The sequence below is a fragment of the Acomys russatus genome, chromosome 26, assembly GCF_903995435.1.
Source record: "Acomys russatus chromosome 26, mAcoRus1.1, whole genome shotgun sequence".
NCBI classification, from domain to species: Eukaryota; Metazoa; Chordata; class Mammalia; order Rodentia; family Muridae; genus Acomys; species Acomys russatus.
The window spans coordinates 45,087,502-45,112,814 of NC_067162.1; the positions used below are offsets into that span (position 1 = coordinate 45,087,502).

The window sequence follows — 25,313 nt, forward strand, 5'->3', positions numbered from 1 at the left end:
AAATCTTTTTTTTTTTTTTTTTTTTTTTTTTTTTTTTTTTTGGTTTTTCGAGACAGGGTTTCTCTGTGTAGCCTTGGCCATCCTGGACTCACTTTGTAGACCAGGCTGGCCTCGAACTTACAGCGATCCGCCTGCCTCTGCCTCCCTAGTGCTGGGATTAAAGGCGTGTGCCACCACGCCCAGCTATGAACAAATCTCTTAATTTTAATGTAGTACAATTGATCATTTCTGTATGCACCCGTTTAAAAATTCGTGCCAACTTTGAGGTCACAATCCTTGGGTTGTAACTTGGAAGTGTTTATTTTCCCCCTTTGCTTGCTTTTATTTTATAGTTTTAAGGTCCTACGGTCCTGAAGTACAGTTCATGAGACTTAATGAGGGTACCTGGAATTTTCTCAGCCAACACTAAATACAGCATGCTATTCCATTTTGCAAAACGACACTAATTTGAGGCATGGCTCATCTCTAGTAAGGGTCAGGTCCTCGCTGGACTGGAAAGCAAATGCAACAGAGAAGGCAATCTGGCTGCTCTACAGCTGCTCTAGATCTGATTCTAGAACAAGCACTTCAGATTCCAGATAGCAGCCTTTCAGAAACCTGCAAGGAGCGGCTCTCCAGGCAGCTGACCTTCAGGGATGGAAGCCCTCAAAAACAGCGTGAAGGAATGACACAGGTCCCACTGAGGATGTCATAGACACACAAGAAGTTGTGAGCCAATTTGAAGAGGATGGAGCTCACTGAGCATGTGTAAAGCCCCACTTCAATCTCTAGCATTACACACACACATACACACACACCCTTTCATGCTCTCACCTGTAGGCTGGCAACACTCGCCACTGAGCTTTCTGCCAAACCTGAGCTACAGGTCTCACCCAAAATAGGTAGGTCTCAAAAAGGTAAACGACAGGAAGTGGAAAATACGTATAGAAATAATAGGCTTCTCCAGACATCAGAAAAATAAGCTCCTACAATAAATGATGCTAATTATACAAAGGCTTTAAAAATAGTATTTATTTATCAACTGTGTGCCATACTGCACACGTGGAGGTTAGAGGCCAATCTGTGCATTCCTAATGTGTGGGTCCTAGGCATACACCCAGGCTTCATAGGAGCTTTATCTGCTAAGCCATCTTGCTTTCCCAGGACTCCAAGACGCTTCCTATTTCATGGGAATGGGCACACACGGGTTAGGTAAACACCCACACACCCCTAAGTTAGCAGTCAGCGTTTCTAAGCAGCGCACTACTTTGTCTTGAGGAGGCTGTTGCCTTGTTTTACCACATTAGTGTCCTTCAGTAGTTAGTATTACTTCGTGGTTTTCCTCTCTCTTTTGAGACAGGTCCTTACTCTAGCCTCAGCTTGTCTTGGAACTCACAATGTAGCCAGGCTGGCCTCGACTTGTGGCAATTCTACTGTCTCGGTCTGAGCACTAGTATTCCTGGCTAGTATCTATTTATTTACTGAGGCAGGGTTTCTCTATATAGCCCTGGTTGTCCTGGAACCAAGCTGGCCTAAACTCATATTGTCCTGTCTCTGCCTTCAGAGTGCTGGGATTAAAGACAAGCACCACCTTGCCTGGCTTAGTATCCTTAAAGGCAATTCTAAAAGTGAAAAATTCTTTTCATCACAGCACCTAGGAAGCAGAAGTAGGTGGTCTTCAAGTTTTGGGCCAGTCTGGTCTACATATCAAGTTCCAGACCAGCCAAGGCTACACAGTGAAACTATCTCAAAACAAGCACAAACCAAAAACAACTACCCCAAACAAAACAAAAAGTGAAAAACTCACTAAAAAAATTTAAGCCCATACAAAATCCTACAACAGGCCCCACTTCAATGCACATAGACGCTGCACTTCAAGCAGGTTAGATAGGCCTATCTCTTAATCATTGCCGAACGGTGAGACTTGAAAAACCTGTTCCAGATTTTTGGAATATTTAAAATCTTATATTACTAGTTTGAACTACATATATACTTTTTAATGGTATCCTAGTGGTTTCTGTTGTGCTAAAACACGGAGCTAAATCAACTTGGGAATAAACAAGAAAGGAAAGGTTATGGTTTAATAGTGATGTGTTTGTGTATCGTTGACAAAGGGTCAATTATCTGATGGTGATGACTATTCTTAGTTGTCAACTCAACCAAACCTAGAATTAACTAACCCCCCAAACTGCTGGGCACACCTATGAGGGTTTTTTCTTGATTGTATCATTCCAGTTAAAAGAATCCATCTTGAATCTGGGCCACATCTAGTGGCAGCCTATATAAAGAACAGGAAAGAAGGCAGCTTTTGCTTGCTGACTGCTTACCTTTGCCCTCACCGGCAAGTTCATTCTTTCAATGGCATGAAAGCCTACTTTGTAGTTTCAGCATATACTTATGATCAGCTCAGACACTCAGACTTACACATTCAGCACTGAATTCTTGGACTATCCATCATTGGAATAGTTGGACCGTAACCTGTTGACTAATAAAATTTGTTCTATACACATATGTATGTATATATATGTATATACACACATATATATTTTCTTCCATTTTATCAGTTCTGAAAACCTTAATACATTGTAAACTAGTCATAAACTAGTGCAGCTGCCTGGGAGAGGGAATGTCACTGAGGAACTGCTGCCATTAGATCATGGACAAGCACAACTGTGGGCAGAGCCACTCCTAGGCAGGTGGTCCTGAGCTCGGTAAGAGCAGGTTGAGCCTGTCAGAGGAAAGTAAGCCAGTAAGCAGTTCCTCCATGGCCTCTGTTTCAGCTCCTGCCCTTTAATCTGAGAATTATAAGGTGAAATAATCCATTTTCTCAAAGTAGTTTTGGTACTTTATCAGAGCAACAAAAACTTAACCAGGACAGATGGGTAGATGTTGTAAGAGAGGTTAAGATGCCCACCCGAGGCTGGGCGGTATGTGCTGTGTTCTGCTCCCAGGATGAAGTCCATCAGAACTGTTTGCTGTAAGGGAGTTGTCCCTGAACACAATGTAGGTGTCCCTCCCCATTCAGACTGCAGACTAGGTGAGAACGCTCCGATGAGCAGGTTCTCAAGCTAGTCTAAGTGGGGCTGAAACCATTACGAAGAACTGGACTCAACCAAACGCCTGCTCCTCCTTCTGTGCTAGGACCTGGCTTGGACAGACAGAACTGTAGTTGCTGCACAGGCCCAGCTTCATAAAATCTTTCATCTCAAAAAATAAGCAAGGCAGTGCTGGGGTTGGGGGGTGGGGGTGGGCACATGTCCATGGCTGTCTGAAACAGATGACCCTGCAAAGCCCTGAGTGTGTGAGGGTGAAGAGGGGGCAGGGAAGGAGCTTCACACCTTCCTCTGTTCAGACATGGACAATGTCAGTTTAATGGTTAAGGGAGTTAGGAAGGGTGGGGATCTCAGTATTGAGAAGCAAAGGCAGAGGGATCATTGCACATTTAAGGCCAGGCTCCTCCAGAAAGTGAGCACCAAGCCAATCAGGGCCACAAAGGCATACTCTCAACCAAACAAAGCTAAATAAATACTCCCTCAAACAATAGAAAAGCAAACAAAAACCAAGAGCAGAACCCCGAATAAGGGAAGAAGCCACGTCCACCAGAGTCCATTCACTAAGATGACTCCGGCTGTCTCACTTAGTAAGAGCACAGGGATGCTGTCACCAGCTTCATGAAGCCCAAGGCAAGGAAGGCACAGTTCTCTGTGTAAAATGGACAACGCAGTGTGTCAGAAAGCCTGCACACCGTTTCCTAAGATGGTCGGAACACTTGGTCAAATGACCATATTGCTCGGGACATCCTGGGGACACCAGGGTTTTTTGTTTATCTTAAACACAAAGCAGCTCACTCAGAAGACCCTGAGCAGCTGAGTCAGGATGGACTGGCTTCCCCTCCTCATGGGGTCTTTGCTCTCATCACCAATGTGCTTGCGTTCACTACACAGCGGAGCTTCTCAGCAAAGGCTCCTAGCCCCGACACCAGCATGGTTGAGGAGATGCTGCTGCAGCAGTCCGTGATGTTGCCTCATGTCAGGATGCCTGGAGCTGGGGCAGCCAAAGTAAAGACTCAGACATTCACCAGAGTAAAGACTGAACTGCATTCTCTCCAGATTATAAAAGGCTAGAACTGTTTAATGGATATAATCTGGGACAAGCAGAAAAGAGCTTTGATGGGCAGGATTGGGCAGCACAGGACCAAGAACCCAGAGCCTAGGCAGCCCACACCTCTCCACAGCCCTGCCCTGAAGGATGCTGCTGGACACCCTTCCAAGGCACACACCACAGACTTGCAGCTTCCCATCAGGCTAGCCTCCAAATTTAATTCCTCCAAATTAAAAAATATGTTTTCCTCTTCTCTGTAGTGGCGAGTCTCCAGTCATGGGGGCCCTCATCTAGCACAGGTGCAGAACTGCTTTGTTGATCTCAGGGTTTGTCCAGTCATTCCGAATGTCGTCCAGGTGATTGTCAAAATCCACGAGTGTTTCATAGGAGCGGCTGTCCAGAAGTGAAGCCGAGATTCTCTGTGCTTCCGGCCAGTCTTCACAGTAGTCGCTGCAGGGCAGACAAGGAGAGTCAGCCTCATACCTACTCCAAGACCACACAGGCTACTAAGGGCAGAGCAGCTGCTGGAGAAAAACATTAGGATGGATCTGAGGCCTTTCTGAATGGACAGGTCCCCTCCAAACAGGGCATCAAATAGCCTGCAGGGACACAGATAAAGCACCTGTGTGATCAGAAACCAAACCAAACACAGGAGACCAGCAAGTACCACCCAGATCCTGTATTACACAGAAGCCCTAAACCCTAGGCCCTGAGGGAGGCACTGCACTCACTGGTGTGGGTCTCTGCATCGCCACCTGTTCTCGTGGTGCTCATACACATGGATCGTAGGTGCAGCACAGTCCATCGTGAACTTGGCATTGTCCACCTGAGGAGAAAGCGAGGATTATGACAAGCATGAGGACAGTGCTGAGAAAAGCAGTGCCTTCCTGGGCTCCTACACAAGCAGCAGCAGCAGCAGCAGCAGCAGCAGAGGCATGCTCATAACAAGGGAACGCTGTTGCGCAGGGTTAGCGTGAGGCACTTCTCCACTTCCCACAAAAGCTGAGCACTGCACTCAAACCAGATCCTCCCCTCACTCTTAGACCGTGTGCCCAGACTGTGCAGCCTACTTCCTATTCCCAGGCTACACTGGCTTTCCCCCAGTGGTCGTTGCACTCACTGGGATACCACTAGGGCTCAGTGAGGTCGAGGATCAGGCCAGGACTGCTGGAGTTGAAAGTCCCTGGCCTAGTGCTGCGACTGCAGCGGTACTCACCCACCACCATTACGTAACACCTGGGGTCTGGAGCTGGAACAGCGCCAGGACGGAAGCTCACACAGCAGCATGAGAGTGAGACTCACCATGATGAGTGCCGTGTCACTGAAGCCCTCAGCGATCCTGGAAGCCACCTTCTCTGCCACCTGGTTTGGGCTGTAGAGAAGGATCTATGAGCTCTACAATACTCTAGCTGAGCCATGAAACAGTCCCCTGTCAGTACAGTTCACCAACACGTGAATTAATAAGCAATGGAGCCAATTGCCTGTGAGTGCTGGCCCCAGTGAGATGACTTGGAGGCTGTGAATGCCACTGGGACAGTGAGGCACACTGCCATAGCAGACCCTAGGGCATCTTCTGAAAGGCAATGCTCACTAGGGCTTAATGGAGCATTGCCTAGGGCAGCTGATGCTCTGCTGGGCTGTGGGCTGCACTGAAGCTCGAATCTCTGGGGCCTGTCGCTCTCCATAGGTCTGCTACTCAAGTGGCTCATCCCTAGCAAGTAGTCATAGGAGGTCCAGGGCCCTGGCAACTGAACCCTTTTTCAATCAAACCATTTTTTTAGGACACCAGGCCATTCCACATCTTCCCTATGCCCTGAGCTTTCAATCTGGTGCCACCCCAGTTTGATCAATGACACTGTACCTCAAGTTGACAAAGCTTCTCCAGCCACGCTTCTAGGGAGGCCTTCAGTTTCTGCTGCTGTAATCTGCCTCCTTCCTACAGGGCCCTCTCAGGGAGGCTGAAGGGCCCACCTGGTTCAGTACAGAGCTAGTTGTGTGGTCATCCACAGCCTCCTCCACAGCAGCGTTTGTGCAGGGTGGACAAGCACTTGGCACCATCCAGGAGGAACCAAAGGCCAGAGGGTGCAGCGAACAGGAGGTGGCAGCAGAAGCAGGGACCTGAACACAGGGCTTCCACAGCTTCTGGGTGGTCTCAGAAGGTACCTTGATTGACTCAGTGAGATGGGCACAGCTCTTGAATATCCCAAGCCTCAGTGACAGTAGTGGGGCATCTCTCTCTCTCATTGTTTTATTTCTAAGAGAGCCTGTGGGCCACTCTATTGTCCACACTACATACGCATACTGGGGTCTGTTGGCTCCATCTAACCACACAAGAAAACCCCAGTACTTACGGTGTGGGTACTTTCCAGCTGTCCCCTGGCTTCTAGCTGGCTGCAGCCAAAGGAAGCCTCTGGAGGACAGCAGAGGACATGGAAGAGGGACATCAGTACCGACTGATCTGGGCATCCCTTCCCTGACGTGGGACCTATCAGGCTGGCTGCTGGCCATGTCCTGTGGCCAAAGGATGTTGCTCCTCTGGAGGTGGCCTTCTTTACCAGCTCTTCCTGGCTGGCCCTGGAGGGCTGAGGGATGGAGGCTGCTGTCACTGGCTTGGTCCCTGCACACAGCTCCTGAGCTCTATCTATGACCCACCACTTTAGGAGTAGCCCACCTGCTAGCTCCTTAAGCCACCCTGATTGATGGCATCCTTGGTTAGGCTCTTGGGACTCAGACTAAAGCAGACAATGAACTCAGCCTGCTCAAGAGAAAAAGCGGAGCCGGGCCATCTTGGGTGCAGGAACCTGAGCCAATTTAGGAATCAAAGACCACATTTTCACCACAGGCCCCATCCTAAGAGTTCTAAACCCCAAATTACTTTACTTACTCAAGAGAGTGACTTTGCCCTCCACAACATCTAGTTTGGGAGTGGGAGGCAGCAGGTGTAGACCTGGTAGCTGTTCCCCCGTCTTTGAGCTCCCTCCCTGCACAACAGAGGAGCCATGGACGAAACCCCAGCTGCTTATCTGGTCTGTACACTTGATAAGGCAGGGAGCTGGAGGTGGGGACTTGCACAGGTTTTGTCAACTGAAACCCATCGATGGCTCTGTGGCTTCTAACCCTCCATCCACAGGTGTGCAACCCATACCTGGCATCCTTCACACGCTCATTAGCTTGATAATAGCCGGCAATCACATAGCTGTTCTCTTTGCACCATGAGTCAATCTGAGAGAGAGGAACACAAATGGGAAAAATGACCTAGGTACCAAGTCTCAGTGACAGCCCCCACCCACAGGTAGGACAAGCCATACTTTAAACAGGTCTTGCTTATTTCCTGACTACAATAAATGGGAGTTCAGAGTCAGGACACAAGGGCAGGATCCTCCCAGACAGGCTGCACTGGGCACAGCAGCTGATACCACACAGAAGCAGTGGAATGTGTGCTGAGAAATCCAGATCACATACGACTAGCTTCAACCTTTCCACACTCTGATACTGTTGTCTACAAATGTGCCGAGCACACTTGTGCTATTGTAGATGCAAAGAAGGTTGGAGGCGCCTTATTTGAAGCTAGCCTTTGCAAATAAGAAAAACTAATGTGGGCTGGAGAGGTGGCTCAGTGCTTAAGAGCACTGGCTGCTCTTCCAGAGGTCCTCAGTTCAATTCCCAGCACTCACACGGCAGCTCATAACTGTCTGTAACTCCAGCTCTAGAAGATCTGACACCCTCTCACAGACATACATGCAGGCAAAACACCAGTGCAAATAAAATAAATAATTATTAAAAAAATAAAAAACACTAATGTTCAGAGAGGCCCTGGGAGTGCATAGGTGCATAGGACAGAGTAGAACAGGACCTCAGATTTGTCTCAAGTCTTTAATACAGGCTCTAACAATCTTAGCAACTTGCTAGTGATGCCCATCAGGATCAGAGTACTGTAAACGAGCCCTTGGGGCAGGTACAAATGGCACCCATGTCTCTGCAGTGCAGCGTGCTTCAAACAGGAGCAGCAGCAGATTTTCAGAGTCACTCTACCCTGTAATGCAGCTTGTCACATCCAATTTAGCTTTCTGCAGGTCTAATGCCTTCCTGTGGCCCATGAGTGCGCGCGCGCGCGCGCGCACACACACACACACACACACACACACACACACACACACACACACACACACACACACAAATAAAATACATCCTAAAAACAACAAAAGCAAAAAAAGAGTTGAACATAGTAGCATAAGGCTACAAGTCCACTGACAGACAGTGTAGTGTGAATACAACAGGAATGTCTTATGGGGAGGGAAAAAAAAAAAAAAAAAAAGCCAGGGCTTCTCTGTGCAGCTCTGGAACTCACTGTTGACCAGTGAGATTCACCTGCTTCTGTCTCCTGAGTGCTAGGATTAAAAGGAGTGCATTGTCACCACTGCCTGTGAAAGACTGTCTTAATCCCCGCCCGCCCCCGCGTTTAAAACCTGCTCCCTGACCCCATGGACTCTGGTTCAGGCCTCAGCCTCCTTTATGACTAAAGCAGACATTAGGACAGGGCCAGTCGTAGTGTCCCTGGCTCATGTGCACTAGACTATTTCCAGATCCCTGAGAACTCATGAGTTACCATATTGGGACAAAAGCAGGGCTCAGTGACCCAGCTAAAAAATGCTGGTCATCTACCCAGGAAGATTAGGGTTATGTTCATAAATATTTGTAATGGTCCACTGCACAAATCCCTGCAAAGTTAGTCACATGCTGCCATGCTGGAACGTACCTACCTAGAAGTTTCTCTTCCTTTCCCAAACTTGCTCCCACACAGTACCAGAGGGCCTTGCTCTACATTCTGGGGTTTGGCTCCTTTCCCTGAACTCAAATCTAAGGGATCTATTGGTTGTTTCTAATCAAATCCGACCTTCTGTGTCTTTGCTGCAGGTGACCCCACCTCTGGTCAGCTCTCTCAGCTCTCAGGATGGGCCCCCATTTCACAGCCTGCCTGTTTTCCATTTACTGTTCTAGGAACCAGGCACTCAAACACACTGGCATAAAACTGTTCTTTATCTCACAGGTGAAAAGTCTACAGTGGGGCTGGTTTTTTCCTGGAGCTCGAGGCTCCCCCTTTTCAGCCTGTCTCCCTGGGCTGCAGCTACACCTCCTGACCGGCTTCCGGCTTCGCGCCTTAGCCACTGACTTGTTTAATGACCCCCAGGCTTACTCTGGTTCTACGCAGAATCTAGGACAGTCTCTCTATTCATGAATATCCTGTGTAGTCTGTTTGGCCGACCACAGCTATGCTGTGTTTACTATTGGGGTGCAACACATTTTAAATCCCAACATCACAGCATCAGGCTTCAGTGAGCAGTCTGATCTGGCTCCTTAGCCAAAGGTCCCTCAAACACACACAAACTGGTCCTCTGAGCACAGGCAGCACTTGCCATGAGGCTGATTCCTGTGACAAATGCAACATGTGCTTCATCTACCCCGTGCCTGCCAAGGACACATTCCTAGATGAAAATTCCAGGCACCCAACCAAATTCCAGTGGAAAAAATAATGCTGTGACCTAGAACTTCTAGAACGCAGAGGGCAGGCTTCAAGTAAACCAGGCCATAAAAGCTCTGGCTTCGCTTTAGGACTGGCAACAATTTTTCACTATGTGTGTCGCCCAACCAACTCATGGATGCCTGGGACCCAAATGCTGCTTATCTTCCAACCAGGGAACAGACCCATCCTGCATACTCAAGAGGCAGGAGACATGTTCTAAGACTAGGGGAAGAGGGGCTAGAGATGACTTAGTGTTTAGGAACAGTAGATACTCTCAGAGCACTTGAGTTTAATTCCCAATATCTACATGGTGGCTCACAACTGTATGTAACTCTAGTCCCAGGGCATTTGACACTGGCTTCCACAAGAAATGAACACACACCGCACAGACATACATGCAGGCAACACCCATACACATGATTTACTGGTTTTTTGTTTTTAAAATGTGTAGGTATGTGTCTGTGTGTACAGGAATGCAGGTACCTGTGGAGACTAGAGGTGTCAGATTGCTTGGAACTGTAGTCACAAATTGTTGTGATTCACCCGACACAGGCGCTGGGAACTGAACTTGGTCCACTGATGAGCAGCAAGTGCTCTTAACCATGGAGCCCTCTCTTTAGCCCCTAAATAAAAAAAAAAAACAACTACAACAACTACTACTACTATTATTACTACTACTAAATGGTGAGGCAGCAGAGAACAAGCACATGCTGTATGAGGCCTACAGAGGCCTCGCTGAGACTCCTGAAGGAAGCCCAACAGACCCGTGAAAAGCTGGATGGCCTGGAGTGTGGCATACAGTCAAGTAACCTGCCCCTCCCAAGTGGGCCAAGGTAAAAGCACAACCCTGAAGCTGACTCTTGCTAATATCCACCTTCCTGCTGTGGCTGTCTGGAAACCCAGGCATCTAGCATGCAGTTTATGAGAACAGCACAGGAGTAGCGAATTCCAGTCCAGGACTAGGAAAGGAAACGATATTGATTCAGACACTATGTTCTCCTCAGGCACTTCTCTGTCCTCACAGGGGAACCTGGTGTGAACCGGCCCCTCTGCTCAATGTGCTCTATACTTCCTGAGCCAGTCACACAGGAGACCTGCTGAGGGGCCTGTAAGACTGCACAGATGGCCCTTTTCTGCAAGCCTGCTAACATTTGCTTCTAAGTGTCATCATTCACCTCAGGTGGCTCCATAATAAGCAGAGAAGAGGCAAGGCTAAGGGCCACGCCAAGGGCACCACTCCTGACCCTGCATGACCACCAAGTGGAGGGCAACCTGGCAAAACTTCCTGTTTCCAGGTTTTGGCCTCGGAGTTTCATGGAGTCAATTTGCAGGTCAGCTGTGACTTCCCCTTGGAAGAGAAGCTTGGGAGGCTGATGAGAACAGATGGGGGACATGCTGAGGAGGAACGCTGGTCTGGACTCACATCACAGTAAAAGAGTCATGTGAGCAGAACACAGAGCTCTGCCTGCAGTCGCAGAAACCAAGGTAGGGAAAAAACAACGGGGCTTAGAGAAAAAAAAAAAACAAAAAACAAAACAAAACAAAATAAAAAAAAACCTAAACCCAAACCAATCCAAACCAACAGGGCTTGCTAATTTTCCTCCCAACATTTTTATGGGTTTTTGCTATTAGATGTAATTCCTTCCCTGCCTACGTCAAAGGGCTATGAGGATAAATAACAGGCATCAGTACTTAAACAAATGAAAAGCACTGAAATGCAAGGATTTTCTTAATGGAAAATGATCATAGAAATCCCTTCAAAGGGATCTCATGTTGCCCTGTGGCAGAGCACATGTTAAGAAATGGCTAGCTTGTCTTTCTGCAGCAGTGTGAGCCACATGGCTGCATGGGCTCTGATGTTGTGCAAACTTACACAGCCTGCATTCTGACAGCCGCAGGCTGCAAACTCAGACACCTTCCACAGCCTTCAGTTGAAAAGTAAACAGCCCAAATTTAAGAAACTTAGCTGCAATGGGGGCTGGTAGACAGCCTCAGGGTGGGTGCAGGAGACGATGCAGGGCAGAAGGCAGGCGCAGGAGGAAACAATAGTGGGAACACCGTGCGTGCGAGCGTGCGAGCGTGCGTGGGAAGAGCTAAAGATAGGGAAGTGTGAACAGGGAGGCAGGAGCAGTGGGCACATTGCTCTAAGGGGACTTTGCTGTTTCCATGGGCATAGGGCCACATCCTGGGGACAGGCAGAGCACTTGGCAGGAGAGGCCTTCAAGTGGAGCCTGCAGGCTGCAGTGACCTGAGATCAGAGGCTGGCAGGTGGAGAAGGAATAGACTCAACAAAGAGCTTGAGGGAGGACAGTTCACAGGCTTCAGAATTCATTACAACGAGGCCAGGCCTGAGAGCCACTAAAATCTTATGCTGGGAACTCAGCGTTTCCATGCTGTTAAAGGCAGGCACACAGCAGAGGACTGTAGACCGTTCCGCATCCCCAGGTCTCTCCAAACTGCTTCGCCACCTTTCTCTCACTTGGCTCTCCTATTTATCTTCCTCATAGTCCTAGACCACGCCCCCGCGAGACAATTATCAGGTGTGGACAAACTAAAGTTCAAACTAAAATCACATACGGGATTAAAACAAAAAATATTTATATAACATAACTGAGTTTACAAAGAAACCAAACTCCCACCACAGAGGACAGCATTGGAAGAGAGCGGGCACAGCATTCGAAGCACAGAGAAGCTGAGGCTGCTTTTCAGCTTTCAGCACCAGAGCTTCGTCCGACTCTCAGGCAGAGTCTCAGGGAGGTAAATGGGTGCAGAAACTTGAAGAGCAGGTCTGGGCCCTGGAGCACAGGCTGGCTCACCATTTGAATGGCTGACTGTTCTAAGCCCCCATGCTGAGATAAGGTGACTTTTCTTCTAAGGAAAGAAAAAAAAAATCTGGGACTGGAGAGAGATGACTCAGTGGTTGAGAGCACTGGCTGATCTTCCAGAGGACCCGGGTTCAATTCCCAGCAACCACACAGCAGCTGTAACTCCAGCGTCAGGGTATTTGACACACCCTCATATGGTCATACAACAGGCAAAACACCAATGCACACGCACAAGCAAAAATATTTTTTAAAAATATCATTTTAACTTTTGGTTTTTTGAGACAGGGCTTTGTGAGGCCACAGAGGGGCCCCGGAGGAACACTGAGGCCCCAAAGGCTTGATCTAGGGCTACGCTGACTCCTAACAGGCTTCAGTTTCTGTTGGTGCAGAGCAGGCCTGGGCTTCCACTCCTGGGAGGTGGGTCAGCAGCCAGTAGAAATACTGCAAAAAGTGGGCAGCCAACTAGAGATGGCCTAGCCATCTGGCCGGAGGAAGAGTTATTGCTGGTCTGGAAATCTGCCTTATGGTTAACTCATGACCTGGCCAGAGTTGCCCGAGTTTACTCAGCTTCCCTGGGCTTTCTAGTTTAAATAATTACCAACCCCCTTTGGAATTTGAAAGCTTATAGAAAGAGCCTGAGAGCTCACCTGGAGTCACCATGGTGCCTAAGTGGTGACTCCAGCATGCTGGATTTCTGCAAAATAAACACTCTCTGTTGCTTGCATACTATTGAGTCTGGGGTCTTTTCTTCAGTGCACTCAGGATGCTAACAGTTCTCTGTTTAACAGAGCCTTGGCTGTGCTCGACTCCCTTTATAGACCAGGCTGGCCTCAAACTCAGAGATCCACCTGCCTCTTGCCACCAGAGTCCTGGGAGCACTGGAAGTAAAAGCATGTGCCATACCTGACCCTAAATTTATTTTTAATTCCGAGTCTACAAGTGGGTGTGGGAATGTGAGTGCCTGCAGAAGACACGAGTTGGAGATGGAGTTACTGGCCTGCAGGACTGTTAGTCTGCCAGAACAGTAAGTGCTCTAACTGCCGACCCACCTCTCCGCACCCTCTATTACCCGGTGTTTGCACTCTGTACTTAGCCTCCCTTTGTTGTTTCTTCTGTCGAGAGCTTGTCAGCCCACTGCAAATTTAAGTCTAACTGAGCCCTGACCACAGCCCCTGATTGATAACCCTGCCCTACCACTAAGGGCAGGGCCCTGCCAGGTGGAAACACACACAGGAATCCTCAGAGATGCTTCAGGAACAAAAACCTCATGAGTTTATAAATATCACCCACAAATCTGCCTCCTGTTCAGAAAGAATCCAAGCAATAAAAAAAAAAAAAAAAAATTCCGTAAGTAACTCTTTAAAACACTCAAAAATGTGCCCAGTGAACTTAAGACAAGTTGCCTAAAGGCACTTATAGTTTGCTAGAAATTTCCTTTGGTGTTGTAATGTGAATTAAGAAATGAATGAGGCAGGCAGTGGTGGCGAAAGCCTTTAATCTCAGTGCTAAGGAGAGTAAGGCAAGTCTGATCTATGGAGAGTTCCAGACCAGCCAAGGCTACAAAAAGTGAAAAAACAATAACCCAAAGACACCAAAAACCCAAAGAAATAGATGGTAAGGAAAGCTGCTAGTTCATGTCTGTAATTCCAGTTTTCGGGAACTGGACGCAGAAAGAATGTTAAGAGTCGGAGGTCTCCGTTACATACATAGCAAGTCTCTGTCTCAGTGGATTCATTTTAATGGGAGTGGGGTGGGAAAGAGAAGGACCATAGACAAAGGACTAGCACTTCCGACTCTTCAGAGCTCATCTGAGGTGTGAATGAAGCAGTACAGAGTGCTAGTGGCCAAGAGAAGCTACCCCGGTTACCCTTTTCCCCTTTAAAACAGGGTTGTTATGGGTCTGGGGTTAGTCAGAGATTAACCATGATTAGATTTTAGTAAGAGTTTTTTTGTTTATTCTGATACTGGCACCGGCACTGATTTGTACCTGGCTGCAGGCCTGCACCCGAGAACGCTCCCAAAATGAAGCACCTGGCTATAGCAGTCCAGGGCTTACAAAGGCAAAACCCACAAAATTATTTTGGGTCTTGCAATCGTCTTTTACAGAAAAAGCATGCTTGACTACAAAGGCAAAAACAGCAGTTAGTATTATGACCTAATATCTTCCTAGAACAGCCAATTTTAAAGATTAGTCAATTTTAGGAATAGTCTTCAACGGCTGGGGAAAAAAAGCAAGTACAGTGACAGGATACACGACCTGTACAAGTAAGAGGTTTATATACTAGACGCATTTTTGGTTTGTTTTTTGGTCTCTCCAGCATATTAAGCTTAAACTTTAAATGTAGTGTCGACCATCACAGGTCTCCCCCTATATAGACCAGCTTGGCCTTGAGATCCGCCTGCCTCCACTTTCCGCGTGCTGGTTTTAGGAAAGCACGCCATGGGGGCTGGAGAGAGAGCGGTTAAGGATGCACACCACACTCGGTTTCTTGGTAATTTTACAAAACCTTGAGAACACGCTACGCTGCCTAATCGGGATCAGACGCTTCTCGCACGAAGGGCACCTGACTTCACCCCGCCCAGAATCCCGCCGTGGCCCTGAACTTACCAGGGTGAGTGCCACCTCCAGCATGGGCGCCAGGGCCAGCGTGCCGTGGAAGAGCGGAATGCAGTCCACGAAGAGAGTGTGGCTGCCCGCGCCCTGAGGATGCTCCTTGCGCGGCCTCTGTCTCTCGGCCACCAGAAGCCCATTGACGGCGCAGTGCGGGTACTTGGCGCCGTGTAGCACCATCTTGCAGTAGGCCTGGGTGGTCAGCTTCACGCCAGGCATGCTGAGCCTAACCAGCCGAGTCGCGATGGACGCCCCGGGGTACAAAACACAGCCCCACTGCACCCTGAGGGAAGCTCCCGCCTCCGCCCGCCCGCCGGCCGGAAACCGTAGTCGCCAGAACTTGTCAGAAAGCAGCGCGGCCCGCTCGACCTTTCGCGACAGTTGCCGCGCTGAGACTCCGTCTGACGGGCGTGGGCGGGGCTTCCTCGATCCCGCGGTGCTCCGCGGCACCATCTTGCTCTTCCGGTGCGGGTCCCGCTCTTCCGGTCGCGAGCAGCCGGGGTGTAGAGGGCGGTCGCGGCGGTCGCCAGAGCAGCGGTGGCAGGAGACGGCGGGTGTCGGCCTTTGACAGCAGGTGAGGGCAGTGGGGCCGGGAGCCGAGGAACTGGACCGCCGGGGCGGGAGCGGTGACACCGAGGCGCCCGCGAGCCCAGGACTTGTCGCTCCATGACCTTGGGCGCCCGCTTCCCGGGAGGGTCTGTTGTCTTGGGTCCCCACTGCCCGTTCGACCTGGCGGGCATCGGGCGCTCCGGCTCCGCAAGGTCCCAGGCAAAGCGAGCCGAGCCCTGACGTCATGCTACGGTTTCTGCCGCCCCAGGCGCTGATTCCAAGGGCTCAGTCGTTCGTTCCCGGGGAGCGTATCTCCAAAGGGTTGTGCTAAAGTGTAGCGTGAAGTTCGGGTCGCTGGGGCAGGTGACAGGGTCATCTAGATCGGCCACGGGCCAGGGACGGGAAGTGGGCCAGGGCCTGGGCCAGGGCGGCCTCCTCTGCTTGCCCTTCGCAGTCTCTGCGCAAGTCGCTTTTTAAAATAAAACCCAGTCGCAGGCGGTGGCCCAATGGAAGAACAGCTCGTGGCACACTCGCTCTACCGAGTTCCAGCCGTTTCAGTCATTTTGTCTTTCTAGTTGATTTTTAAGAAGCCGGGTTTTCTGCTAATTGGCCAAAGCTGTGTGTATTATAGCCCTGTAAATGCATCCTAAGAAAAACCTCATCCCGTGCTAATTCCTGACTTCGCATCAGTTATAAAAACCGATCCTCAGCGTGTACCGATGGCCTGTAATGACAGCTCTTACAAGGTGGAGGAAGAGTGCAAGCTTTCAGACTAGCCTGTGTCTTGAAAATCTGATTAAATCATAACAAAAATCATTTAAAGTTGAGGGAATGAGTGGCATTTACTTGCTGAGTGTTCTGTGGCAAAAAAAAGACTTCCTGCTAATAGGTGTTTTCTCTCATTGTTAGAGGTGTACTTTTTTTTTTTTTTGTCTTCCAGAATGTTGGCTACCAGGGCACTTAGCTTAATTGGCAGAAGAGCAATTTCCACTTCAGTGTGTGTTCGAGCACATGGTAAGTGGGACTTTTACTTTCTTTACTTTTCTTTCTTTCTAATTTTTTTCTTCTTGTATTTTCAAGACAGTTTCTCTTTGTAGCTCTGGCTGTCCTGAAACTCAGATTCACCTGCCTCTGCCAGCATAGTTCTGGGATTAATAGTGTGCATCATCAGGCGTAACTAAAGACTTTTGCTTTCAAATAGGCTAACTTACTGTCATTTTGCCCCTGTGTCTAAGATACTTGGCAGCTTGACCTTGCAGGGATTTTAGGGAGAGACAAGATTTTGAGCAGGCTGTTAATGAATGTTAATTCAGAACATACTGTTCTGGCAAGAGATCAATCACATCCGAAGACCTAGATCTATGCACACCCAAAGATCTTGTATGTCTGTGTGATCTGGCTGGAATATAAACATGCCTTTAATCCAGAAGACAGGCAAACAGATCTGAGTTCAAGGCCAGCCTGGTATAGAGCAAGTTTCAGGTAAAGAAAGGCTTAGATCCAGGTGTAGTGGTACACACCTTTAATCCAAAACAAAGGTAAACTTAGTTTGTGGAAGGAATCACCAGTGTTTGAAAGTGATGTCTAATTGAGTGGCAGAAAAGCTGACGAATCAGAGAAGACTTGACAGGATAGAATATGCCCAACTCTTCATGAGCAGAGAGAGGAAGGGAAGCTGCTTAAGAGGCAGTTTTATCAGGATAGTAATAGATGAGTTGCAGAGAGAGAACTCAGGGGAAGATGGAATGAACTGGAAAATGAGAAGGAGCCAGAAGATTAGAGCAGAGTGCTGAGTTAGTTTGAGGCAAGCAGAGAAAATTCTGGGCTGAAAGAGAAACCAGATTAAATAAGTCAGCAGGGAGAAGAGTTTGAACCAGACCAGCAGAGTTGAACCAGCCAGCTACAAGCTCAGAAAGAGCAAGAAGTGGTGAACTTATTCAGCAGTAAGTCTTAGAGGCTGAAAACATTCTAGGCCTGGATTAGATTGTATGGAGGCCAAAAGCTTCCAGGACTAGGCCTAGGTTAGCAGAAGGAAACAATTGAGCCAGGAGAATAAAAATTCTTTTTACAGAAGGCCATTTTGTCTGTTTGAAAGAACATGGGTAAGTCCTATTAGTCTGGGGCTTGGCTTGGTGTTATTTCCCCCTTATATTTTTTTTTTCTAGTTCCCTCCCAGTCTCACTGTAGAGCTCTGGCTGGCCTTGAACGATCTGCCTCATGGATACTGAAGTTAAAGGTACACTACCATGCCAGTAAAGTTCTGTCCCTTCTAGAGAGCTTCTCCTTACCTTACTTCAATCTTTTCCTCCCAGGAAACGCTAACTTAATAAGCCTGCTTCTATTGGCATCATGAAGCAATGGAAGCAAAGGGTGTTGGTCTTGTCTGAGCTGTATAGATTTCATTTCAACCACGTACTGGCTCTTGACATTTCAAGACTGCTTTCTCAGCTGAAACGCAGACACAGGAGGTTTTAGTTCTGAGCTTGGCACATCACCACTGAAGCTTTGCATTTATGAATTGTGTTCTTTCGGGGTTAGACACTGAGGATAAGATAATGTGAGAGGTGGACCTTCCACAGGGAGCATGCAATATGGAGCAGCCTGGCTCGGTGAAGTTAGTGCTGGACAGTGATGGCTCTAGAGGCCGACAGTGTAGCTTGGCTGGCACTCAGGAAGGCTTCTAGAAGGGGGCTTTTGCTGGTGAAGGGCTAGCAGTGTGAGGCTTGGGTTGTAGATGAGAAGATTGGAGAGCAAGGTTTGTCCATCTAGAGGCCTGGACACCAACATGGATTCTTCTTGCAGCTGTTCTATGTGTGGATGTGTCAGTGAAGTCATCTTATAGCAGTGATGGTGTCTGTCTGGTCCCACTCCGCCAGGGCACCATAGGTGCAGGCTGAGACATTAAGTTTTTCGAAGGCTGATTGAGTAAGAAAGATCCCTCCTTTATTAACCAATATGGAAAGACATGCTCCGTCTCCAAACACAGACATCAGTGACACGACCAATTTTCAACTTGGCCTGGCTGTCATTTCTATTAGTCAGACCAGATAATGAATAGCTGCAATCTCTGGGGTCTCTAATAAGTCATAAAAGTCCTCCATGGAGGGGGCTGGAAGATGGCTCTGTGGTTAAGAGTGCCGCCTGCTCTTCTAAAGGTCCTGAGTTCAATTCCCAGCAACCACATGGTGGCTCATAACTATCTGTAATGTGATATAGCGCCCTCTTCTGGCTTGCAGGAGTACATGCAAGCAGAGCGCTGTATACATAATAAATAAATAAATAAATCTTTAAAAAAAAAAAAAAAGTCCTCCATGGATAACATACATGATCATAGCATTAGGGCACTGTGGAACTCCACTGTCAGGAGCACTGTTGTCAGTTGGTGTGACCTGCAGAGTGAGAAGGGGTCTGAGACCTAACAGATCTGACAAACTGGACAAAACTCATCTTGGTTGAGAACAGAAGTGATTTTTTAAAAAAATATTTATTTATTTGTTATTATACAGTGCTCTGCCTGTATGTACATCTGCAGGTTAGAAGGGGGCATCAGAGCACATCATAGGTGGTTGTGAGCCACCATGTGGTTGCTGGGAATTGAACTCAGGACCTCCAGAAGAGTAGTTAGTGCTTTTAACCTCTGAGCCATTGCTCCAGCCCCAGAAGTGATCTTTTGAATGCAAAATCTTTGCTTTTTTTATCCTTCTATTATTTTTAAGATTTTCCCCAAAGACCAGGTTTACTAAGGGCACAAAGGGCTACTGAGAAGCCTGCTGTCTAAGGGTAAGGCCTAGCATGTGCTTGGGCAGATATGGAGGGTTTCCACACCTGGGTCTGCTTGGAAGTAAGGCTGTCACTTCCACATCCCCAAAGCCTTTAGGCCTAAACAGGGCTGAGGAGCCGAGGATGGGTGTGTAGGACTTGCCTTTATGCTTGGCATGGGCTGCAGAGGTCAGTCTTTCCACATTTCTGGCCCTTCAGGCAGGGATGATGGCCGACCTTGCCTAGTGAGGTCACTCAAGTGAAGTGCACTCCTGTGCCACCCTCTGAACACTTGGGCATGCTGGAACCTGGTCCTGCACAAGTGGCTGCAGCTACAAGGAAGTAGGCTGTGGGCCCTGGAACCCCCGTACCTTTTAAAAGAGAAGGGTTTTGCCTTTGCTTTCCCCTGATCCCAAGGACAGGCACAACACTCTGAAGTGTACCTAGAAGAAATAAATTAACCACCCTTGGTCTAGAATATACCATTTTATGGTTAGTGTGCGCTAAGACCATGAGAGTTTATGGCTGTGCAATGGCTGAGCTGTAATCCACACAATACATTGATTCACTTAAATCACTTCTCATTGTTTTTAGTGTAGTCACTCGTATGTGCTATTATCACCATAGTTGATTGATTCTGGAACATTCTCACCCTAGTTTTCATCTATTTCAATAGCCTGCAATTCAAGAGTTTTAAGTCTAGAGAAATAGGGTAGGGAGTTGTGTGTGTGTGTGTGTGTGTGTGTGTGTGTGTGTGTGTGTGTGTGTGTGTTTGTTTAATAGCTGCCGTTCTTTTTCTGATCGTTCATTTTCTTCTATGCTTTGAGAGTGTTTCCCTGTGTAGTTCAGTCAGGTCTCAAACTTGAGATCCTCCTACCTCAGCCTGCCAACTACCTGGATTATAGGCTTTATGGGATGCTAAGACTTAACATGGGAAAGTGATTCTGGCTGTTTTGGTTCAGATTCTGTTGGGATGAGGTTGAACAGAAGAACAGGCTCACTGGTCATCAGTGTACCAAAATAAACATCTGGAAGGGTCACAGCCTTGCTTACGGCTTAGCCTTGTGCTCACCAGCATGACATGGTGGATTTAGACATGAGCCTGAGCTCATGGGGCAAACTTTTCTGTAGGCTTTGTTCCCTATAGGGCAGGGTTAGAGCTTTTAGCAACAGGAAACCCTGGAATACAACCCAACTTGGTTTCCCTGGGGCCTGAGCTTTGCCCTGGTGTGTCCTGTGAAATGCATGGGTGCGTGCTCCTTGTGATGGTGCAGTGGCGCAGCAAGAGCTTCCACTCGGGTCTGGCTCTTTCCACTGCTCAGTTTGGGCCGCCTTGACTGCTTCTGAGTGTTAAGTGAGTATACATTCAAAGGAAAGCAGAATGGAACTGACCTGGGTCTGCTTAAGCACGTCACTCTTCCACTGGAGTTTATAGGTCCACCTCCTGGTGAGCTAAGGGTCTGCTTCCTGCCGCTTGTGCATTCCTAGCATGTGACCCTCATGTTACATATGCCTTGCTTGTTCCTCTCTCTAGAATGTGAGCCAATGGAGGTAGGAATGTCTAGAGCCAGCCTTAGTGAACAGTAGGTATTTGGTAAGTCCTTAATAAACAGATGAGTAGTTGGCTCTGTGACTTTTTTTTTTTTTAGACAAGGTTTCTTTGTGTATTCTTGCTTTGGCTGTCCTGGACTCACTTTGTAGACCAGGCTGGCTTGGAACTAACAGTGATCCTCTTGCCTCTGCTTCCCAAGTGCTGGGATTAAAGGCGTGCGCCACCACCGCCTGGCTCTCTGTGACCCCTTTTATACAAGGCCAATACAGTTTCTGAGTTGGCCACTGGAGTCACAGAAACCTATCACTGTACTTGGCAACAGCCACCTTTTTCTTTTTGCTGTTCATATTCTGAGGATGAGTTCCTGCAGTTGGAACTTAGTCCAATTGCTTGTCCAGCCAATAACCCTCAACTCTGGTCCTACCTCTGGTGACTAAATCCTCAGGTTTGGTTAGGTCAGGTGCTTTCATTTAACCATTGACCTGCCATCGCCTTCCGCGTAGACTCCCGTCCACACTGGTTTTCCAATTTATCCAATGTGCTTTAGGGAGTGTTGTGAAGAGTGAAGACTATGCTCTCCCTACTTATGTCGATCGGCGTGACTACCCCTTGCCTGATGTGGCCCATGTCAAGCTGCTGTCTGCCAGCCAGAAGGCCCTGAAGGAGAAGGAGAAGGCCGACTGGAGCAGCCTGTCCAGGGATGAGAAAGTCCAGTGTAGGTATCAGAGGGTGTGCACGAAAACAGTAGAGTGCGAGGTGTGTGTCACTGCTAGTGCTACACAGATGTCCCTGCTGGGCTTCTGGGTATCCCTATTCGATGCTGCTGGCTTAGCCCTTAGTGAGGGGCAGGGATGGAGACTGCAGCTTCTCATACACATGCTGGGCCTGGCTTTGTCGAGAGATTGGCTAAATATTTGCTATGTGGTACAGAACTACCAAGCTGACGTTACATCCAGACTTGACGTCTTTGCTTACAGTCAGCTCTGTATTTTCTCCATTCACATGTGCTGGTGTGTGAGGGCAGATCTGTCACACTTGTGTGTCCCCTGCTGTCCCTGGGATGGGTTGCTTCGGGAACGAGGCTGAGTCCTCTGCACGTTCTTTATCCTGCATATGTTTCTGTTCAGTGTACCGCATCCAGTTTAATGAGAGCTTCGCTGAGATGAACAGGGGCACCAATGAGTGGAAGACAGTTGTGGGCATAGCCATGTTCTTCATCGGCTTCACTGCTCTCATTTTGATTTGGGAGAAGAGCTACGGTAAGTGGAGAGGGAGAAGGCGTGGCCCAGGACAGCTGTAGTCCTTGGTGCTGTGAGGGTCTCACATGGCCTCCAAGCCCAGGATGGATAGAAACACTAATCAGGGGCACAGCTATGAGCTAGGGTGTGCGTGCCTTTTGCACAGCCAGCCATGCTCCAGGCAGGATGAGAGAGGTCTGCTTAGTAAGTCCCATGTCCACAGCAGGCTGCATAGTGTGAGCTAGGAGGCCTGTTTGCTGCATGGCTGGCTGGCTGTACCTGAGCATCTGGAGTCTGGGGTGTTGGGCTTTTCCCATACTGTTGGGTGCATGCATTCTCTCTGGGTCAGGCTGTGCTGCATTCTGAGCAGGCCCACCCCTAGCGAGTGGCTTCAGATTAGTAACAAAACAGAGGCCAGCTCTCTGAGTGGCAGCCCCTGGCTGTGTGCGGGGCCATCCTGCAGCGCCTGCCATTGACAGCTAGAAGGAAGATACCCAGCTTAATACTTGAAGACCTCCTTGCTGACCTTTCACAATCACAAGCAAGGAACAGTTCTGATAGGAATTCTCAGTGCCCTGGGTTAAGCCTGTGTGTGAGTGGGGCTAAGTGGCAGGTGGCTTTGCTAGTGTGTGGGTAGAACCTGGGCCCTGGAAGGCTTGGGCTATGCATCCCAGCAGGACAGCCTGCCTCACCCAGTTCTTTTGTACCATAGTGTATGGCCCCATCCCTCATACCTTTGATCGTGACTGGGTGGCCATGCAGACTAAGCGTATGCTGGACATGAAGGCCAACCCCATTCAAGGCTTCTCTGCCAAGTGGGACTACGAGAAGAACGAGTGGAAAAAGTGAGACCCCGCTACTTGCCAGCTCTTTTCCCTCGCTCGGCATGCTGGAAGCCACTGTCCAATGGTCCATGTTAATAAATGACCAGTTTACGTGACACTTGTGTGGTTTATTCTTTGACAATCACTAAGTGAAAGTATCTGTCAGTTGAGACGCTAGGTTTCTCACAGTGGGCTAAGGAGGGGGTTTCAAGTTTGTTTGTTGTTTTTTTTTTTTTTTTTTAAAGAAGGGTGTCAGATCCTCTGGAACAGGAGTTACAGACAGTTTTGAGCTGCCATGTGGGTGCTGGGAATTGAACCCGGGTCCTTTGGAAGAGCAGCCAGTGCTCTGAACCACTGTACCATCTCTCCAGCCTGGCTTTTTTTTTTTTTTTTAAGTTCTTTTCTAGTTGCATTATTACTGTGTATGGTGTGTGTGCCAAGGCACATGTGGAGGACAGTTCCCTCCATTTTGATGTGGTTCTGGGAGTCAAGTTTGAGTCACCAGGCTTGTGCGGCGTAACCCACTGTGGTGGGTAAATATGTTGTGAGTAGGGGTCTTGCACTTTAAGTTGTTGAGGGTGAGTATATAAAAATTGAACCTGCAGGGCAGTAGTGGCACACACATTGGGAGGTAGAGGCAGGTGGATCTCTATGTGTTCAAGGATAGCCAGGACTACACAGAGAAATCCTGTTTCAAAAAAAAAGCAAGGCAACTAGACTGACTACTATGGTCTGGGAGATTTTGGGTTATGACGTATATGCACATGATCTTAAAATCCTGTTAGGGTAACCTGACAAAGTCCTGTGTAGTAGCCTACAGAAATTGCTATGAGCTACTTCTGAGATTTTCTATCTCTTGCAGTTGCACCAATGAATGGAAGTATCCACCGGGCTGTGCAGAGCAGGCCAGGTTCTAACAACTGGCCAGGCACGGTGGCACAGTCTGCCATCCCGGCACTCACACCGTAGAAGCTAAGGCAGGATCATTTGAGGCCAGTCTGGTTGATGTAGCTCTAGGCTAACCAGGGCTACATAGACCCTGATGACAAAACCAAACTGTGGAAATAGACCTAGGGTGTGACCTAGTAGAGTGATGGCGGCCCAGCATGCCGGAGGCCCTGTGTTCCACCTCTGCTACAAGCTGGCAGCATAGCTGCAGCGTGGTGAGCAGTGGCTTCGTGAGTACTGTCCTGGCCCCTAACAAGAATTTGGGGAAGACATTTTGCTGCCCTGTTCATGTAAGCACCACACCCTGTTCAGAATGGAAGAGATCCTTAAAGAGTGGCCTTCAGATCAGGCTTGGCTGCATCCCTGCGGCCTCCTGCTTTGATTGGTGGCAGGGACAGGTATTGCCAAGAGGTGGGCCTAGAGAAGCCTAGCTGTGACAAAGAGGGTATTGGTCCAAGAAGTCTGCAGCATGGCCTGGGCTTTCTGGACGATGTGCAGTGAGCCAACCCAGAGCCATGGTCTCAGCTATAGTTTTTCCATGCTGCTCTAGAAAACACTGGGTTTTTTTTGGCTTATTGAGAATTTTATTTTCAACATCATTTCAGTTTGGGTTTTCTTTAACAATTCTAGCTTTTGCTGAATTGTTTTCATACCTTGGGTTCTGGAAGCATATTCATGCCTTTAATTGTTCGGACATAGTTATAATCATTCTTTTACATTCTTTGGTAGTTCTTCCACGTTGTTGTTGTTGTTTTGAGACAAGGTTTCTCTGTGTCCTGGCTGTCCTGGAACTAGCTCTGTAGACCAGGCTGGCCTTGAACTCACAGAGATCTGCCTACCTCTGCCTCCCGAGTGCTGGGATTAAAGGTGTGCGCAACCACACCCGGCTTCCAGGTTGTTTTCATTGGGAGTGTTATTCTTTTTCATTGAGACTTGTGTATCCGACACTAGTTTTTGGCTGCATTTTCTTTTGTATTTTTTCTTTTACATAAATTTGAGTCCCAGTGATATTTGTGGTGTTCAGTGGAAAACTAAGTCATAGGGTATAGGTGTCATTTCCCACTGGGGCTAGTGCTTAAGTCAGAAGGCTGTTCCAGGCTCCCCTCCCTGTGCCAGCTTGGGCCTTCTGCCTGAGTATAAAGCTTGACTGTGAGAATCCTGACTCTCCACGTTAGGTCTGCTGCCTCTGCCAGAGCCCCTGAAAGACATGAAACATCCCCTGTGTCGACCTAAACCAGAGTCAAACCTCCTCCATCCCTGAGGCAGAACCCCTGGCGCAGTCTGAGCCCAGCCAGCTTCAGGACTGTGCTCTTCAAAAAGGAGGGTCTCAACAAGAAGTTCACGTCCCTGCCTCCTCTGGGCAGTGCCGGGCTTGAGTCTGGGGCATCACACACAGAAGCAAGGTT

General features: G+C 48.4%; 2 protein-coding genes across 2 annotated transcripts; one reads left to right on the plus strand and one right to left on the minus strand.

Annotated features, from left to right (window-relative positions):
- Positions 1-3,969: 3,969 nt before the first annotated feature.
- On the minus strand, positions 3,970-15,335 carry Emc8 (ER membrane protein complex subunit 8). Its single transcript, XM_051169306.1, has 5 exons — positions 15,035-15,335; positions 7,226-7,302; positions 5,383-5,452; positions 4,812-4,906; positions 3,970-4,530 (listed from the first exon to the last, which is right to left on the minus strand). The coding sequence occupies exons 1-5, from the start codon at positions 15,254-15,256 to the stop codon at positions 4,371-4,373; spliced, it is 624 nt and encodes a 207-aa protein (XP_051025263.1). The 5' UTR covers positions 15,257-15,335; the 3' UTR covers positions 3,970-4,370.
- Positions 15,336-15,451: 116 nt separating this feature from the next.
- On the plus strand, positions 15,452-23,075 carry LOC127209604 (cytochrome c oxidase subunit 4 isoform 1, mitochondrial). The gene is made up of 5 exons (XM_051169307.1): positions 15,452-15,611; positions 16,527-16,600; positions 21,445-21,612; positions 22,025-22,156; positions 22,848-23,075. The coding sequence occupies exons 2-5, from the start codon at positions 16,528-16,530 to the stop codon at positions 22,982-22,984; spliced, it is 510 nt and encodes a 169-aa protein (XP_051025264.1). The 5' UTR covers positions 15,452-15,611; position 16,527; the 3' UTR covers positions 22,985-23,075.
- Positions 23,076-25,313: the final 2,238 nt, after the last annotated feature.

Excerpts from the sequence above, each read along its gene's own strand:
- LOC127209604 (XM_051169307.1), top strand. The coding sequence starts at position 16,528 with ATGTTGGCTACCAGGGCACTTAGCTTAATTGGCAGAAGAGCAATTTCC. Across the intron at positions 16,601-21,444 it reads AGTGTGTGTTCGAGCACATG|GGAGTGTTGTGAAGAGTGAA; the intron begins GTAAGTGGGACT and ends AATGTGCTTTAG. Across the intron at positions 21,613-22,024 it reads CAGGGATGAGAAAGTCCAGT|TGTACCGCATCCAGTTTAAT; the intron begins GTAGGTATCAGA and ends GTTTCTGTTCAG.
- Emc8 (XM_051169306.1), bottom strand. The coding sequence starts at position 15,256 with ATGCCTGGCGTGAAGCTGACCACCCAGGCCTACTGCAAGATGGTGCTA. Across the intron at positions 7,303-15,034 it reads TGGAGGTGGCACTCACCCTG|ATTGACTCATGGTGCAAAGA; the intron begins GTAAGTTCAGGG and ends CCTCTCTCTCAG. Across the intron at positions 4,531-4,811 it reads CGATGCAGAGACCCACACCA|CGACTACTGTGAAGACTGGC; the intron begins GTGAGTGCAGTG and ends TCTGCCCTGCAG.